Below are 19199 nucleotides of genomic sequence, written 5' to 3' on the forward strand. Positions count from 1 at the left end.
TTTGTCATAGGTATTCTAATCAAGCTCTCGATTTAAAGTTTATTTTTCGGACAAACACAAGTCATAATTAACCTTTTCGCCGCAACGTCAATTAATAAAATGATCACGCCATGTCCAAAATGGTACGTAAACAACCCGAATACCATATGTGACGTTTTCAACCAAAAGGTACCACTGATTTAAACTTTCACGATTTTTACTCATTATTATTTACAACGACGGAACTTAATCGCGTAAAATAAGTTTTAAATTTACCTCCGACGTTTCGAGGACGGCGTTGTCCCCGTGGTCTCGGAGAAGACCAAGTGCGGGTAGTTCGAAAAACTCGCGCGCCTAGAAGATGTTGATGTCAACTTTAGCCAGTCTTCTCCGAGACCACGGGGACAACGCCGTCCTCGAAACGTCGGAGGTAAATTTAAAACTTATTTTACGCGATTAAATCCCGTCGTTGTAAATATTTAAAAGGTACCACATTGTCGGTTTTCGATAAGGCTGATTTTAAATTGAAGCTATATGGAAATAGCACCTTATTAACCGAACATAAGTACCCTTTTGATTGAGAATGGCACATATAGGTACTGTATCAAGTCGTGGCATGTGGGGAGCAAAATGTACTCTCTTTATATCAAGTCTGGCGGCAAAAAGGTCAGGTAAAACACAACTTGAGAATAAGATCAACTTTGACAGTTATGTAAGAAAATGAAACCCTATGCACCTAATTATAAGGCTCAAATTACCGAAGATTTTTATTCTCGATTTTTTAAACTAACCTATGCTAATGGACTTCAATACCTCCTGTAGGAGAGTTATTGCACCACATTTACTTCATATCGTATAAAGTGTTTTTTCAACCCATGGGCATATTTTGAGATGTGAATTTATAGGTCATACTACTGATCAAATTTTAGACAACACAGAAATCGCAAAAATAGAATAATTATACTGTTGATCTATGATGTGAATGGGACAGCAAATTTTTTCACGTGTTTCGGGTTACTCTCATAGTGAAAATTGTTAAGTATGACCCACATATTGACATGACAGAATTTGGCGAAGGATTTAAAAAACCCTGAAGATAGTCGAACAACCAAGTCAATGTTACGCAAAATAATTTCATCATACATAGGTATATGATAAGATTGATAAGTGATAACTGCTTTTGCAATACCACGAAGCATCGACATCGTCGAAATTTGCGTTATAGATAATTGGTTTACGAATAAAATGATACGTTTTCAATCAAAAGGTACCACATTGTCGCTTACCATAAGCACGAAAATTGCTTATATATTTGTACGAAAAACCTGCCACAGCGTCCTTATGGCAAGCGACAATGAGGTACCTTTTGCTTGAAAACGACACAATTATAATCCTAGTAAAATTCTGTATGAAATAGTCACATGAGACTATGTTAAGACTGCACTTATGTGATTTTTTTTTTAATTTGTTCACTGTCGACTGTTATAATCAAATGCTAATACACTTAAAATGGTGAAAATCAAACATTTACGAACACGGATAAAAACAAACATTTAGTTATTTTTAATTTAACGATTTCCAAATTAAACATGAACAAAAAATAGTCTGTATTTTGTCAAATATCGTATCTATAAATTGTATATACAGATGTCAATCACAATGAAAAAAAAACAACCATGATCAACTTTGGTCAGGGACTCGAACCCACATCCTCGGATTGCCGGTCCAATGCGTTACCAATTGCGCCAGCTGACCATCCTAGGAGGATATAGCCAAACGGAGACGCCTTGTCTGTAACTTTCTGTACAAAAAAGTCTGCCGATTTTTGCGGGGGAGGGGAACGTCAAATGTATGTAACGTACAAATAGCCATGTCAGATAAACTTCAGTCCATACATTGTGTATGACCATTGGCCGACTATTTTCGACAGAGGGGAACGCCTGTTAATGGCTACTTCGTTTGGTTATATCCTCCTAGTGACCATCCGTCAATCAATGCGAATTCAGTCATTGCAACTGTGACGACGTCACTAGCTGTGGTACGTCCCACAATAAAAAAGGAAAAATATATTAACATTCATTCATCGTATCGTTTTATCGATAATTTACTGTCAGTCATGTCATAAACATATAAACGTCCCTGAACGGACAAAAATATCTAAACGAATCACGTATTTGTCACAATGTCCAGCGGCGGTAGCACGGTCGCTTTTCTATCGCTTGTCACGTTCTAACAACACGTGACAAAAATAGTGACAGGCGATAAAAATTTAATCATGCTGCGCCCGCACTGCGACTGACTGTAAAATGAATACATTAAAATGGACATAGCGCGGTTTTAAACCGCTATAAAGTATTAAGTCACTGTGTACAATTCAAGCGATATTAAGCTTAATTTACTGTAAGATACAGTTGTTTTTCCGCTGGATCTCAACCTGGGATAGGTTGCGTTCTATTTCGTCGTCGTTCGCTATCCTGAAATTTTAATAAAGCAATGTTAAGGGGCTACCTGAGGTTTTCATCGATTTTTGACAAGTTTTGAATCGTATCTCCTACTTTTGCACTACATATAGAATTATAAGACAAGCGGCTATCGGTTCTTCAATCTTTTATCTCCATTTTTGTCTACCGGATTGTGAAAAAAATGAATACTTATTTATTTATGATTGTTTTAAACATTGTCTAAAAAAACACTTTTTTCGTATCTCGATTGCTGTGAAAGATCTTACTCATACGAAATCTACATATTTGGGTTCGTCTTAGACGTGTCTAAAAATTTGTCTAAGGTTTTAATTTTAAACTAATTAACACAAAAGTTATTGCCAGAAAACCAGTTTTTTGGCCTAAAATTGTTCAACTTTGATGCCAAATATTTCGAAAACAATGAACTTTGAAGTAAATATGGGATACTATATTGCTAAAATCCGTTGCTGTTAATATGATAAGCTACAAAAAACATTAGAAAACTAAGGGATTCAAATCGAAGGTCATTGGGGCATGGGATCCCCTTAAATCGACATCGCTTTTCTGCGGAGGACAGTAGCTAGCTACTTTCCTTAGGTATACGCAAATATTAGTATTTTTTGCTACTTGTTTGTTGCATGCGAATAGTTCTTTACTATAACTCACTAATGGGGTTGGCAACTGTCAAAGGTTTGCAGAGATGGCGCCATCATAGCTTGCCCCTTTTTCTATGAGATTTGACTTAAAGGGCTGGCATCCAGGGCATTAAAAAAACAAAAATTTGACACAATTCTAGGGATTGACAGGGCAAGCTATGCTGGCGCTATCTGCTAATTATTTCGACCGGCTAACCCCATTGAAAAAAAAATTAAACTAAAATTAACCTTATTTTGGTACTAGCACGTTTCACTAAAGCTCACTAATTAGTAAGTTTTGGTTGTCACCTGACGATTTATTTGCAATAAATACGTAGATTTGTTGTAACTTACGCTTTCTCTTGTTCGTCCATCTCTTGCACCAGCCTGTCACGTTCGTTGACAGCCGACAGCAGCTCCTGTCAAACAATATCATTTTCACCTCAGCAGCTCGAACAAGCCTACTTTCGTCACTACCTGGAGTGAGGAAAGTGTGACTTTCGTCACTCCAGGGAGTGAGGAAAATGTGACTTTCCTCACTCCAGGGAGTGAAACAAATTAGCTTTTTAATTTAGTGAAGGCCATGAACTGCCACTTCATACTTTTATTACAATTTTTTTATTTTTTCTGTGTAATTCGATATACATTTTAACCTTTCATATGTTCTCACTACTGAGGTGAAATATCATTAGGCATATAGTTGGTGCAACTACAAAATATAGGCATGTACGTACATGCATATTCATTGGATTTTAAACAGTTTATTTTTATTTTTTGAAGTAAATCTTTATGCGCGACTAGAGGGTAACTCAGTTTTTTTTTCTGACGGAAGTAACGCACAATAGGACACACGTCAAAGTGCTAACATAGCGATAAACGTCATCGTCAACGAAGTTTTACTTCAATCGCGCGTAAAGATTACACGCACACACTTTTTTATTGTTTAGAAACTACGAATCCTGAAGAAAGGCCAGATCAAGAGCACCCTAAACCGGCGCGCGTGTATGAGGAATGTTATGAAAGTGAAGGAAGCGAAAGAGGTATGTCAGGATCGTAGCAAGTGGAAATCCGTGGTCTATGCCTACCCCTCCGGGAAATAGGCGTGATTATATGTATATATGTATGCATGTATGTATGTATGTAGAAACTACGAATACCTACTGACTTTTATAAATATTAACACAAGAAGGTCTTCACATTAGTGCTTATGCCTGACGGCCGGAATAAAATAACTTAAATAACAGATCCGAGAACTATATTATACTTGTAAATATATTGTGTATTTATATTGTACCTGTAGTAAGAGTCGCTCCCGCCGTTTCTGTCCGTCCGTTTTTCTCCATTCCTCGACGCCTAAACTGAGTCGCAACTCTCTTGCGAGCAGTTCACATCGCCTGCTGAGATCTTCTTCCTGTTCACTGTATACAAATAGCGCTTTTGTCATATACCTTTTATTAATTGAGTATATGGGGCATTTTCTATGAGAAGGGACCTTATTGTCGATGGCGCTTACGCCACACAGCGTCGCGCGGCATTCTATTTATATCGGAGCATCGTTTATAATGGCGAAAGCGTCATCGACAATAAGGTATCTTTTTATAGAAAATACCACATATAGGCACTAGTATAAATATAAACACCTTACATATCAAAATCCCTTATAAATTATAACTTATGTAACAGTAATATAGTTAATTTTGTACGCGTATAAAACAACACTTACGGAAAAATGAAAAGATAAACAAACACATTTCAGTAACAAGGAAATTCATCAGCCGGGTCCACACAGAGCGAGCATACCCGCGAGGCAATTTCCTCGCGCACGAAACGGCCAGTGTAGACGTGCCGCGGCCGAGACGGCGCGCGCGAGGCACGTCTAAATGTCAATCAATCAATCAATCAATCAATATCATTTATTTGCAAGAATACTTAATTTTAGTTACAGGATGTTATTGTAGTATATTGAACAGTATTCTATCGTGATTAAACGATGCGCAAATTTTATAGTCCCTACATAACAATTAATTATCAGTCTAGCAATGTGTCGATACAACACGCGCGCCTCGGCCGAGGCACGTCTACACTGGCCGGTTTGTTCGCGAGGAAATTGCCTCGCGCGTATGCTCGTTCTGTGTGGACCCGACTATTCAAGTTCAAATCGAAACTTAAGATTACTTTAAAGAGCCGTTCGGGTAAGTGAAATATCCGGGACGATTGAAATTTTAAATACTATTGCGAGAAAAGTCAACACGTTATTTGAGGGTAAGCTAGAATAAGTTTGTAAATAAAAAATAAATAATAAAACTATGAAAACGAATTATATCGCGTATATTGTTATAATACATCCCGACGTTTCGATTTTGCATGTACAACCAGCCTTAAAGTTTATAGTCTATGATGGTTCATTATTTTTTGTATGTGGGTATTTTTGCACTTTGTAGTTTTTCCTCAGTCACCCGTTGACCACGAACGCTGTAAAGGGTTCGAAACGTCGGGATGTATTATAAATTCAATATACGCGATATAATCCATTTTCATAGTTTTGTTTCATGAGTAACTACCGCGGTAACCGAAGACAATATTTAAAAATAAATACTAAAAAGGAACTTATGTTTCCTTTGACAATCATCTATTAATGTTAATAAACTTACAGAATGTTAAGTTGCATCTGCCGCCTCAGTAAGGCGTTCTTTTTATTCACGAGGTTGAACCACTGAGACATCAGTCTGTCCTCTTCCTGCAAGATAACATTACCAATATACGTATCAATGAGTCTGACCGTAAAAAACCTGCAACGCAAAATTTACTTTTTAAATAAATAAATATTTTGATGCTTAAAAGAACTGTTTTTGCTGATATGATTGGTTATATGAGTTCATCCATTAAAATTACGTCACACGAATTTCTAGGTTTTTTATACTTCCCCCCTACCTTGTCACACTTGGTCACATTTGGCAAACCTCTCCCCCTGGTGTGGCATCACATTCTTTCAATGAAATCGGCAAATCAAATTAAGTATTATTAATATATTTTATCAAAATATTTTTAACAGAAGAAATATTAGTAATTTTATAACCCAAAACTGATTAGAAAATTAAACGAATAGAAACGATTATCGTTCCAAAAACTTGTTATTTAACTGTACAGCGAATAAAATAATTTAAAGTGACAAACTTTGTGACTCCCCCCTCCCCCTTGTCACAACATGTCGCATTTTCTCACCCCACCTAAACGTGTGATGTAATTAAGGGATAACCACTATTTAGTTGGACTAGCAGTAGGTAAGGCGTGTGTCTTTCATTCAAACCAGAGGTCCCTTAGTTTTTAAAACATTTCAGGCAAAATATCATTTTTAATAACAAAACTTCCGTGAGACACAGACATATTAAATATATTAATAACGGGTCACTCACGTATTTTAAGCCGAAAAATGCTCGACATGTTTCACTCCGTACCGAGGAGTGTCATCAGGCGCTTGCGTTGACGTTGCGTTGATGTCGAGCGTTTTTCGACTTAAAATACGTGAGTGGCCCGTTATTAATATATTTAAAATATCTTTTCGGTAAAGAAACCCGTTTAACTCTCAATGGTTCTAGGTTCGTAGACCCTAGCTCTGGGTTTGAAAGTCAGATGGCAGTCGCTTTTGTACAAACTAGTGCCCCATCAACATTTACCTAAAGTCCAACTTTAGGTATCTATCAATAAACGTATTAGTGAAATAGGCATATAGTAAAGGATAGGATACCGGGTCTAAAGGAGGGCGGAGGCAGGGCATAACAAGCAATTTCCATTTGCGCTGAAAAGGATAAAAAGGGTTTAGGAAACTGTCACAATAGGTGGCTGAAATTGATCTAGAGCAGTGAGACACTCCTCCTTTCGGGCAAACTCGGCTCCGTTCGGCTCAGCATTGCTCCGAGCAATTATTACTGTTGGCACGACTTGACGTCCCTTTGCGTGAACGACCACAGATAAAATAATGACCTGAATTTTGACAACTCTAAGGAGAAAAGGGATAGTACCATACATAAGCAAGGGATAGCTTGATTCGTGTCTGAATCGCTGTCAAACTTCTGTGTCTAGAGACTAGACAACAAATAAGTTATTTTTATTGTTTTTGATAAAAGCATTTATCTCCGACTGTACTTTTTTCCAATCAAAGCGATTCTAACAACCAAACTCAGAGGTTGCGTACTCTTTAACCAGGTACTCGGTCATCTTCGGTTTCCAACCCCAGATCAGCTCGATGACATCATAATATTGGATTGTCAACCGTCTTTTATACGTAAACTAAATTTAAGCCCAATCTAATGCCAAGAAATGGTTCTAACTTAGCTTCCCAGATTACTAATTCACTAAAGTAACTAATAGTGCAAATAACACTGGGTCAGTCACCAACTGCAAAGTATAAAATTTGTAACCGCGGCATAAGCTGGAATGTGGCAACAAAGCCACATTCCATTCAAGCTTTTGTGGTGACAAAAGCTTGAAAAAATGCAAGTTTAAAGACTGGTTCACAATAGAAACCTCTCATACCTCTGTATTATCTGCGCTCTGCATCACACATCGCAATTGCTTCTCCAAAGCTGCTGCTCTCTCGTCAATGGCGCTTTGTTCTCTTTCTAACGCTTCTAGCTCGCTCTGAATATAAGAACCCGTTTCTCGGCCCTGTATGACAAAAAGGCAGAATTTGTTTTAATCTTCAACTAGCATTAAAAGAAAAAAATAAGCATTTTTTCTGAAAATTTCGCTAAATTCGACATGTTCTGGTCTAGCCCCTTTACCTCCTTATTTTTTTCTTCAACATAAAGGCAAGGTTCTTAGCCTTTCAGTGAAGGGCCAGTCGATATTTTCTTGTTCAGCCACCGACTGTTTGGTAGGTAAAAGTATGTACCTATGACTAATAAAGTCGAAAAAGAGTTGTTCTGTTTATGAATTCGCAAACTACTCTAAATGCTTCTAGTTTAGGGGTCATCCATTAATTACATCACACGTTTAGGGGGTAGTCAAGAAAATGTGACATGTTGTGACAAGGGGGAGGGGGAGTCACAAACTTTGTGACGTCACATCAACTTATTTAAATTATTTTATTCGCTGTACAGTTAAAAACAAGTTTTTGGAACTATAATAGTTTTTAATCGTTTAATTTTCTTTCCTAATTTGTTTTGGGTTATAAAATTACTAATATTTCTTTTGTCAAAAATATTTTGATAAAATATTAATAATACTTAATTTTATTTGCAGATTTCATTAAAAAAATGTGACGTCACACCAGGGGTTTGCCACATGTGACCAAGTGTGACAAGGAGGAGGGGGGGGGGGGGGGGGGGGGGGTCAAAAAACCTCGAAATTCATGTGACGTTATTAATGGATGAACCCTTAGAACGACAACGTTAAGATAATAACATTGGATACGAACCTCTTCCGCATTCGCATTGTCAAGTAACGCCGCGAGCGGCAGTGGCGAGCGACAACGAGATCCCACGGAACCCTCTGAGGATAAAAACAGTATAAATTCGATTGTTCTAAGAGTTATAAAACACCTAAATTGTTGTCGCGAAGTTATCAGCACTAAAGTAGATGTACCAGTAATGTTTATTCCTTCAATTACTTAAATATAAAGGCACTTTGACGAATATATTTTAATATCATCAAATTTGCATTAAACTACACCTTGATTTAAATGAAAATTAAAATTAAAATATTTATTGGTAACAATTGATACATGTCGTTTTTTTAGTAGGTTACATAAATCAAATTAATTATTATAATTATCAATATTCAAATTATTAACCAAATTATAATTATCAGTATATCACTTATTATTAACATCTAACAGCTCTAGCCTGTATTAGCTATCAAAGCACTAGTGGCATGTCGAAAAACTCACTATACTCATAAAACATCTTCTCAAGAAGCCACTTTTTTAATTTAGATTTGCATTTACATTTACATGATGTTGTTTAAAATTAAAAATGGAAGCTAATAAACAGATGCTAATTTTGTCCGCGTTGAACCATCGAACACTACTCGTAACTTTGTGTGCATTGTATTCGCATGGTGAGGGAATAAATGGTCATGATCGCGCTCGACGCGGTAGACTGTCTAACCCTTTACCAAGCTAAGGGATATATATTTCCCACATACGGCACTTCCAACACGTGTTCTATGTTCGATGAGTAAGACTGACATTTGATTGTCATTTTTGAAAGGTAAGGGTTAAAAACATGTATACTCCTTTATTTCTCATGGACGTAAGGTGAAAAATTGATTCACTATAATTATTTTTCATTATACAATAAGTTTTTTTTTATACCACGTCGGTGGCAATCAAGCATACGGCCCGCCTGATGGTAAGCAGTTACCGTAGCCTATGGACGCCTGCAACACCAGAGATATTACACACGCGTTGCCGACCCTTTAAAAACCTGTACACTCATTTTTTGAAGAACCCCATACTGTAGCCCCTCGGGAAAACCTCGGCAGGGAGCTCATTCCACAGCCAAAGCGTCCGCGGGAGGAAATTCCTCATAAACCATTCCTCTTAGTTCTTGTAGTAACGAAACGGCCAAGCCACATATATTGACTAAGGTGTAGAGTTTGTAAAGTTATGGCTTGTAGAGTTAGAAACTTGGCTCTACAAGAGATCTGATAAATTGACAGTGCGAGTCTTATGGTTTCGTCTTGGCAACGTCTTCTTCGTTTTTGGTGGGATTATTATTTCCACTTACCCGACCGATCCGGACTAGCACTCTTTCTAGAGCCAGGACTGGAGTGTGAGCTCTGAGACAGCATTGCTTCTAATTGTTCCACGCCACCCACTGTGCCATTGCCATTGAACATTAGTAAATCTATTGGAGTGTAAAGAGAAAACAAAATGTACGTTAAACAAAAAAAAAACACAAAATTAAAGCCAACAAAAACCTAAAACTGAGAAATGAATCAATTTTAATAAACAAATAAAAACAGGAAACAATTGAATAAAATTAAAATAGTTATAACTAGAATAGCATAATTAAATTTACAACTATAAATTTTACTAATTAATCAGTAATCAATAATTAATTAGTATGTAATAAACTGTCATTTTTTTAACAGAATTTAAAAAATTAAGATCTATTTTTTTTATTTAGATTTTTCATTTAAGTATCTGTTTTCACACCATTTGAATTTATTCATTGTATTCAAAACAAAGATAGATATAACTCCGTAATAGATAGATACAGTCTAAGGAAAAAACGTGCCTCGAAAATCAAGAAAATTTGATTCTCGTTCAGAGGGCGCTACTAGTTTTGGCCTACAGTCGTATAGATGGCGTTGACGGTTTCGTTTGTTATTTAACAATTTTAACGCATATCAGTGAAAGAACATGGGTCAAAATCAAAAAAATAATTAATGCAAATAAAAAAATCATTTATCTATATTTAAATACATTCTATCGTATTTTTATAAATCTTCATTTTTAGTTTTAAAGTGTGTCGACAGATGGCAGTTAATTTACTGGGGTTACAAAATTTACTATGACAGTACCGCTCTAGTATAAGTTACTCTATGCGTATACTAATGATACTCTGTTTCAAAAAAGAGAATCATATTTTATTCGCCAACTTACAAGTTTTAATTTCAGCTGTGTCTTAGAATGAAATATTTGTGACGTTTTCAACCAAAACGTACCACATTGTCGCTTGTCGATAAGGTTGATTTCGAATTGAAGCTATATGGAAATAGCACCTTATTGACAACCGACAATAAGTACCTTTTTCGTTGAAAATGGCACATTTAGTGTCGGTGAACTTACCTGCAGCGATTTCGTCCATGACGGATTGCTTGCTAATGATCTCCACCGTACCCCGCGGTGACCGAACAGAGCCAGTTGGTGATGTTGGACTACAAAAAACAACAACTTTAGACCTATTAAATATATTAATAACGGGTAACTCGTGTTTTAAGTCGAAAACGCTCGACATGTTTCACTCCGTACCGAGGAGCGTCATCAGGAGCTTGCGTCGACGGTGACGGACCGGCGCAGACTGCGGGCCGCTTAAAACACGTGAGTGACCCGTTATTAATATATTTAATATGTCTGTGTCTCACGGAAGTTTTGTTATTAAAACTTTAGACCTATTACAGACTCTCAAATACCGATGTCCTTTTAAAAGGACAAATTGAAGTAGACTTTTGAACTGTTATGGAATTGGAATGGAATTTCAAAATAGCAAAATTTATTTAGGAGACAGCGAAAAGACCGTTTTTTTTGTAAAAAAAAAAGTTACATATAAAGGCTATTTTATTTCTATTAAAAAGAAGACTGTATTAAACAACAAATAAAAATCAGTAAATTTATCATAGCATGGCACCTATTAACAAATAGACCAAATAAAGTGTACAGAATCCGCATATAATGACATCAAAAGGAAGTGACAAACACGTCATACTAAGCGGATGTCATATAAAGCATAGTTGATTAACTTCTTATTTTTTACAAATTAATCTCAAATTCCTGTCAGATTTTTTTAAAACCTAGTACCAATTATCAACTTGTCACTGAGAATCAAAACTAAAACACCGCACGCACCAAACGTCCTCGCAAGGACAGCATGGGGACGGCCACGAAAACCAGCGAATGTGTAACCGGACATAATTTCATGAAACTAGGATTTACGGGTCATAGTAAGCGACTTGTCACTATAAGCGAAGCCGTCTCTGTCACAAAGAGTTTTATATGAAAACCATACTTCGTACAGTAATTACGTCATAGTAAGCGGTTGGTCAGTATAAGCGGAGTCATTATTTAATTTATTTAAGGATCACCAACGGATAATACATCTACACAATTACATAGGAACAAGGATATTTAACATTACAGATGCTTAGCCACTTATAGGTGACCACGGCTCACACTAACAGCATAATAAACTGATTCCACTATCTACTTACCTAACAATACCAGCTCTCGCGTTGGCTATCAGTTTTCTCGCTCGCTCTCGTAGCATTTGTTGTCTCTCCTCTTCTGTCATTGGCTATAGGAAAATAAAAGCAAATTAAATCCATGTCCTAGAAATTATTGAATGTCAAAATGAACACATTTTATTAGAATATTATTTTTTCAGTGTTGAAGTTACGTAAACAAAAATATTTTCACACGGACCTTTTGCTTAAAATCCTAAATAAATGAAAACGTAAATTGAAAACATACCTTTGTTGGACTCAAATCTCCATTCCTAATCCCATTAACTTGTTCCTTTTCATCTTTCTCCTTCAACTCCTGTCGTTTCTTCTCTTTCGCTCTTGCCTCTCTCTTCGTAGCCTCAAGCAGCTGTCTCGCTCGCTCTTTAAGCTCATCGTGACGCGACAACAATTGCTATAGCCAATCGCGTTAAATTAAAGCGTTTCAGGTTTCAATGGGAGCGAGGGATTAGACGGACCAATCACAACGTCGCATTTTGGACCAATCAGAGCGCCGCATTTCGTCCAATAGCAAGCGTAGCACACATGTTTAAAGCGATGTCGATGAGTGATATGTGGATGGGAAAAATAAGTATATTTTTAGTCTAATGCGCGATAAAACTTCAAAATAAGCAGAAAATGTAAGTGATGAAGTCAATATTTTAATGATTTTGTTGTAATCCAAAAGCAAGTAAACAAAAGACAAAAAAATACAGCCAGCATAGAATTAAACTGAAATTTAAAGCAAAACAATATGTGATTCTAAATATCTAGTAATAGTATTTGATTGTAAACATTTTAAAAAACGCCTATTAAAAATACATTTTTAATATTCGGATTTAATTTTTTTTTTAATAAATGCTGACTGTGTTCCCCGAACATTTTACAAATACAATAAAACCCCAAATAGTCTGTTTTTTTAAATATCAGGGATAGTCCACCTAAGCTAACTGTGCACCGTTTGAACAGAACAAAGTATGGGAGTGACATTATAAACGACATATTTTTAGAGAAATTTTCATTTCCACAATATGTCATTGCAAATTCCATGCAGAGTTGGCTTGGTCACACTACTCACACTCTATAAAGTAATTGAATTAAAAAACAGACATCTTCATAAAGTAAGGACATTATAAGCACGTAGAATTCCGTACCCGTGACCCGCAATTTCCTATCTCTATCGCACGCACATATAGCTGTCCCGCCGATGATGCCGTCGTCAATGCCACTGTGCGAGCGAAACAGCAATATAATTACGCGCGTGCGACAGAGACAGGAAATGACACAAAATTTTTCGTGTTTAGCGTCCGTATTTTACACATTTGAGGAGTGTCTTTTCAAAAGGGTTTATTTCTCTATGAAAAACCATACAAATATAAGCCTTGTGAAAGGACACACAAGGCTTATTTTGATTTTTCATAGAGAAATAAACCCTTTTGTAGAATAGAATACCCCATAAAGCACTGAACGCGTATAAGCCACAACATACAAACATGAGTGCACTCACCGGCGTGGGTTTGGGCAGGTCTGGCGAGGTTTCTTTTACGAGTGGCTTGTCTGTTTCTGACTTTTCTGTGATCTGTAGCGGGTCCGTTGTGGCCGGTTCTATTTTTGGTTTTTCTGGGGTTTCTGAAAAAAAAAATGGGTGTGGAAACATATAATATATACGAGTATAAAGGGAGCGCTAAATAATCATAATTTAAATATTTTTCTTTGGCAAAAAAGCCATGTATAAAGTTTGCCTTAAGTAAAATAATATAACAAAAAAAAATTGCAATTTTGGTCATTGATTTGGTCTGTCAGTCCTTTTCTGGCCAAAAGACGGGTACGTTGTACGTTGCTCTATCTACTGAACAGATTTACCCAATGATTGACACGGAAAAGTACCAGTCATTGGCACTTCTTTTTGTAGAAGACTTACCATATAAGTTTGTAAATGTCAGTCATTGTACCGACAATATTATAGGTATCGCAAGTAACCACGGTTTTATAGGTATTACAAAGTCTGGGTAGTTCCACATGGACCCCGTGGGGGCATAGCAATATTACATGCATACTTAGGATCTAATCTTAAATCTATGAGTATAATATAAAAGTAGGTAAATTTAGTAGTTTTTATACATATAAGCCGAATTGAATCAGATAATTGTCAGTGTATTAAATACAATTATAATAGGTTCCTGTCAATATAAAACATTTTTTCTGCATAAAAATCCTTATTTCTAAATCTCACCATCGGCAAGCCTGGTGAACGTGTCGATAGTGAGCGTAGCGGTGGCGGACACCGGCGCAGGCGCAGGCGGGGGCGCGGGCAAGGAGGGCTCGTCCTCGTAGTCGGACCCGAACGGGTCTGTGAGCTCTTTGCGCGTCATTAGACTACGTTCAAGTACGTTGTTTTAACGACTGGGTTACTCAGTGATTCACTAAAGAGTACCAGTAATTGGCACTAACTGTACCAGTCATCGGCACTTTTTTTAGAGTCAAAACTCACCGCTACTGCCTTAGAATAAGGCTGCAAGTGCCATCCATTGGCTTGGTGCCGAAAATAGGGTAGTTTTGGTCGCGTGGACTGTATAAAACACTTCTATTTATAAATCTCACCATCAGCAAGCCTGGTGAACGTGTTGATAGTGAGCGTGGCGGTGGCGGGGGCGGGGGCGGGCGCGGGCGCGGGGGCGGAGGGCTCGTCCTCGTCGTCGGACCCGAACGGGTCGGTGAGCTCCTTGCGCGTCATGAGGCGGGTGCGCTGTGCGGGGGCGGGGGCGGGGGCGGGCGCGGGGGCGGGGGACGTGATAGGTGGCGCTGGCTGCTAATGCAAATTAAACTGTTAAAACAATTTTTAAAATAAATCGTAGGAGCTTATGTAATAACGTAAGAATTTGAGAGAACGTAGCATCGGTCTTTAAACTATAGCCGCGAACCTTTACCTTTTCAAAGTTTCTATTGTATGTAAGTCATTGTAGGTGGAATATACAATTACACATTTACTTACACCGAAACTCTCCAATTCTCCAAACTAAACATAATAATAGCTTGCAAATTTTAAATCAATGCAATTGTTGAATATAATGTTTTAAATTTGTTATGAGTTGTAGTAAAAAACAAAACAACAAAATAACCAAAATACATTACCTTGTCGGGCGTATATCGTTCTTGTGAATGACGCGATGGGACCGATACTTGAGAATCCTGTGAAACTTGTGACCTGAAAATAATTACATTACGTTGATTCACATCTATATTTTTTTTTCATAATAAACTATCTCTATCGGTGAGTGAACCAATAGTAGTTTTTCAGATTGTAGAGTAAAAATCTTACCCAGGCCTCGGTCGGTTCTCCATATTCTTAGACCTTCTCGTGCTAATTTCTCTACTGAACAGGTCTCGTGGTAGCGACCCGTCCGTGTCGTGTCGACCGACTAGATATGATGACTCCGTTTCATCATTGCCTGTAAAATAAAGCATATTCAAGTTTTTGTGCAATAACTTTCTGTCTTTATTAAAACTTCTCCGTCTATATCCCGCTTTTTTAAGATTAGAATTTTTCTAACCTCAAAAGATTAGAATTTTACTAACCTTTTTCTTCCGAAATGCTAGGGTTCCTATGATGTCTAATATTGTGGTAAAATAATATGTAAACGACACTGTAATTCAGTGCATAGGTAGGTACTTAGATTTAATTTTAGAGCGAAGACTTAGTACTTTACTTTTGAGGTTATAAAATTTCTAACCAGGAAAAAAATCGGACTATAGTCTATGCACTTTTATTTTTGATACTCGTTTTTTTTGCAGCTGACTCGTCAAAACAAATTATAGGGGCCCAAACTCGAGTTTACTAGTAGCTTTGAACTGCCTGACTCCATCATCAGATCAGCTCAATGATTCTCATGTTGTTTACGTGTACTTGCAAAGTTTCAATATCGATATGATAATTACAGTTTAGTTAAAATTCGTGTATAATTTTCTACATTATTTAGTTGCAAGTGAAAGTAGCGTGTAGAATTATTTTTTTCATATTACTACATATTATAAAACAAAGTTGCTTTCCGCTGTCTGTGCGTCCCTCTGTCCCTATGTATGCTCAGATCTTTAAAACTACGCAACGGATTTTGATGCGGTTTTTTTAAATAGAGTGATTCAAGAGAAAGGTTTTTTATGTATAATTTGTAAAGGTTTTGTGTAAATTAGTTGAACTATCCGTGCGAAGCCGGGGAGGGGGAGGGGTTTAACTATTTTTATCGGGTATATGTAGCCAATATTCCTATTTCGGATATTTACTTACCTAATTGTTCTACTTGTAATTCGTTGCCAGTGAAATGCGCCCGAAGTTGGAATAGGTACGTCATTATCTGAAAAAGAAAACAGTGAATGAAGGAAAAAACAATTTGGCCAAATTATTATCGACAAATCGTGAAATATCATTAAGTATTTGGAATATAAATAAAAAGTTTAGCTTGCAGGTATCAAAAGACAGATTAGATAACACATAGATGTCTTGCATGATGAATGTGTGTGTGCGGATGCAACGTAAATGTGTCGACTCAACTTTAATGTTTGAGTCCAAACTGTGAATACTCACCGCTAGCCTGTCAGGTTTGCTTTTGCACACGTCAGCCGCTGTCAAAACTTGCGAGATTCCGAGCGTAGCGCTAGCTTCTAAAGCTACTCGAAGATTTTGTTCACTTTCATCAGGTTGTAGGCCAGAGAAGTCACTACAAGAGGAGAATTAACTGTTGATAGTAATTATTCTCATTTATAAACTACAAAGCTGATAAATGGACCATTCACACTACTGAATCATAAACATTTTCTTCCTTTAACAGAAAAACGTAGCGTACTTGGTTGCCCACATAACGATGCCGTAATCAAATCAGGCGTGCACATATGCACAGTAATAAAGAGTAATGTAATGTAAGAGTAGAGTAATTCAAGTATCTAGTAATGAATGCTAAATGCTGTAAAACGATAAGTATTGAAAGTTAAATTTTCCTTTGTATTTATTTGACATGACACTTCTGTTTGACTTAAAATCAGGCACTCCAGTTAAGTTTTAAGTACAGTCTGGCAAAAAAGAGTAGAAATTAAAAAGGGGCAACACTGTAGTGTCGTCCCTTTCAAATCAATCTAAGAAAAACGGGATGACACTAAAGTGTTGCCATTTTTTAATTTCTACTCTTTTTTGCCCGACTGTAAGTAATGAATAGTTATAGTGCTACTTAAGATTATTACTTCATTAGACCCTATAAAGTACCCAAAATCCTTATGCAAAGTTGTTTATTGCAAAAAAAGAATAATATTATTATGTAATTACCAAGTGAAGATTCCATACTGAGAAAGTTCTACTTCGAATGTGCACCTGACATCAAACCGATATTAGAATGACATTGGAAACATATCAGTTACATGTCATTCGCCCGTTCATTTCACTCAGACTTGTCCGCACATTGAATGATAGCTAACTGATATGATTCCGATATCATTCTTATATCGGTTTGATGTCAGGTGTATGTTCGAATTGACCTGTAACTTACATAAGATCAGGCCGGAAGCGGTGAATAATGGCGCAGAACGCGAGCCCGGACCGAAAGCTGGTGGTCAAGTTGGTCACCCGACACTGTTTGTATTCCCCTGTCACCGTCTGACACCATTCTAGTAAGTCTTGTACCTAAAAAAATATAACAATTAGTATAATGATATGATAGTTGTTATTATAAAAGAAGGAAAATAACACTTGAGTAAGTTGTCTCAGTTAGTAGTAATAATAGAGTTGCAGTTGTTTTATATACCCCAGATAACGATGCCGTACACAATTTGCGAGTGAACATACGCATAGTATTTTGTTATAGTGTGTGCTAAAAAAGTTGAAAATTCGTTTGTATTTACTGATTATGTTGTATGATTTGGATCATTAGTTTAGGTATATATCAATAATTGGTACAACCGGTCTGGCCTTATATTTGTTCCAGAGTCATGGGTATTTTCTATGTATTTAAGTATTTTTATATAATAAATATAGTTGTCTGAGTACCCACAACACAAGCCTTCTTGGACTTACTGTGAGGCTTTGTCTATTTGAATAAGGATATTTTATAATATTTATGTATTTATTTAAAATGACATAATAAAGTTTATTTCAAGACTTAAGATATCTTACCGGAGTTTTATCCTTATCAATCCTCCCAATCTTCTCCTCCCCCGTCGGCGTTTTCTCATCATCCTTCTCATTATCATTCCTATCCAGCCCTATACTATTAAAATTGGACTTTAAATCCAACGGCTTAAGGTTCAATCTCGACACCATCTTCGGTTTGAAAACTACGCTCTTGAAACTTTCTTGCGGTGTGGTCGGTTTGGGAGTTGAAGTCATTTTAGGTTCAATTTTAAAAGTTTTAGTTAGGAAATCAGGTTTTCTCAAGGTTTCTACAATTTTTAAGTCGTTAGTGGGGGTTTGATCGGTGAGGGAGGTGAGAGGGGTGGCGGGGGTGGCGGGGGCGGTGGGGGTGCGCTCGTCGAAGCGTAAGCTCTGGACGCTGTTAGGGGTGGCGGCGATGTCGCTGTTGGTGAGACTGTGGGTCATCTCTTCCATTTGCTGACGGAGATCGGACATCTGTACATAAAAACAGGGATTCTTGTTTATTGAACACAATTCAATAGTAAATGTTGGCAGCTACATAAAACACACATATTGATTTTCTTAGACATTTGAATAATAAAGAAATAATTTAAAAAAACTATCTTTGCGGATCTAGTAAGTACATTTTAAAGACTTGCCATACATACCATATTATATTCTTTATCAACAGTTTTAAATCAATAATGGATGTAATTTAAAAATCAATCAATGTGAAAAACAGTTCCTGCGTTATTCATAAATGCAATACAAGACTCAATTAGCTATTAATCGTTTATCTTAATCTGTCATTTTGACTTATGTATGAAAGGGATAAAACAGACTAATTGGGGCTTATAATGTTTCATGAATAAGGGGGTTAAAATGGGGGTATTGTACCTGTCTTGTGGAGTTATCAGAAAGTGTGTAATCATCTTCGTCTAAATCTTCTAGCACCGCGATATCCGAATTGTTGTTGACAGAAAGAAGTGAAGCAAGGGATTGCATGTCCTCGTCTCTGTAAAGAGAGAAACATTAAAATTATACCTATATTTCTTTTTTGAATTGGCA

At 36.8% G+C, this 19199-nt stretch overlaps 1 protein-coding gene and 1 long non-coding RNA gene across 5 annotated transcripts in view; both read right to left on the reverse strand.

The window, feature by feature from the left end:
- Positions 1–532: 532 nt before the first annotated feature.
- Positions 533–19199, reverse strand: part of LOC134751866 (EH domain-binding protein 1) — a 47175-nt gene continuing 28508 nt past the window's right edge. Inside the window, exons 6-24 of one of the 4 annotated variants that reach the window (XM_063687389.1) lie at positions 19029–19146; positions 18174–18626; positions 17551–17684; positions 16599–16731; positions 16302–16368; positions 15339–15468; positions 15152–15224; positions 14621–14825; positions 13527–13648; positions 12270–12434; positions 12011–12093; positions 10872–10960; positions 9805–9894; positions 8493–8566; positions 7610–7741; positions 5728–5813; positions 4371–4494; positions 3431–3495; positions 536–2453 (exon numbers count right to left, since the gene is read on the reverse strand). In XM_063687389.1, coding sequence (XP_063543459.1) covers positions 2375–2453; positions 3431–3495; positions 4371–4494; positions 5728–5813; positions 7610–7741; positions 8493–8566; positions 9805–9894; positions 10872–10960; positions 12011–12093; positions 12270–12434; positions 13527–13648; positions 14621–14825; positions 15152–15224; positions 15339–15468; positions 16302–16368; positions 16599–16731; positions 17551–17684; positions 18174–18626; positions 19029–19146 — 2422 coding nt within the window. In that variant the 3' untranslated portion in view covers positions 536–2374. Of the gene's footprint in view, positions 2454–3430; positions 3496–4370; positions 4495–5727; positions 5814–7609; positions 7742–8492; positions 8567–9804; positions 9925–10871; positions 10961–12010; positions 12094–12269; positions 12435–13526; positions 13649–14620; positions 14826–15151; positions 15225–15338; positions 15469–16301; positions 16369–16598; positions 16732–17550; positions 17685–18173; positions 18627–19028; positions 19147–19199 lie in introns of all 4 variants that reach the window. The other 3 variants (XM_063687388.1, XM_063687390.1, XM_063687391.1) reach the window with 3 other exon arrangements.
- LOC134751726 (uncharacterized) lies at positions 4845–5223 on the reverse strand. The gene is made up of 2 exons (XR_010128684.1): positions 5128–5223; positions 4845–4891 (listed from the first exon to the last, which is right to left on the reverse strand). It is a non-coding gene; the product is annotated as an uncharacterized LOC134751726 (long non-coding RNA).

This window comes from Cydia strobilella, chromosome 23 (assembly GCF_947568885.1).
Source record: "Cydia strobilella chromosome 23, ilCydStro3.1, whole genome shotgun sequence".
NCBI classification, from domain to species: Eukaryota; Metazoa; Arthropoda; class Insecta; order Lepidoptera; family Tortricidae; genus Cydia; species Cydia strobilella.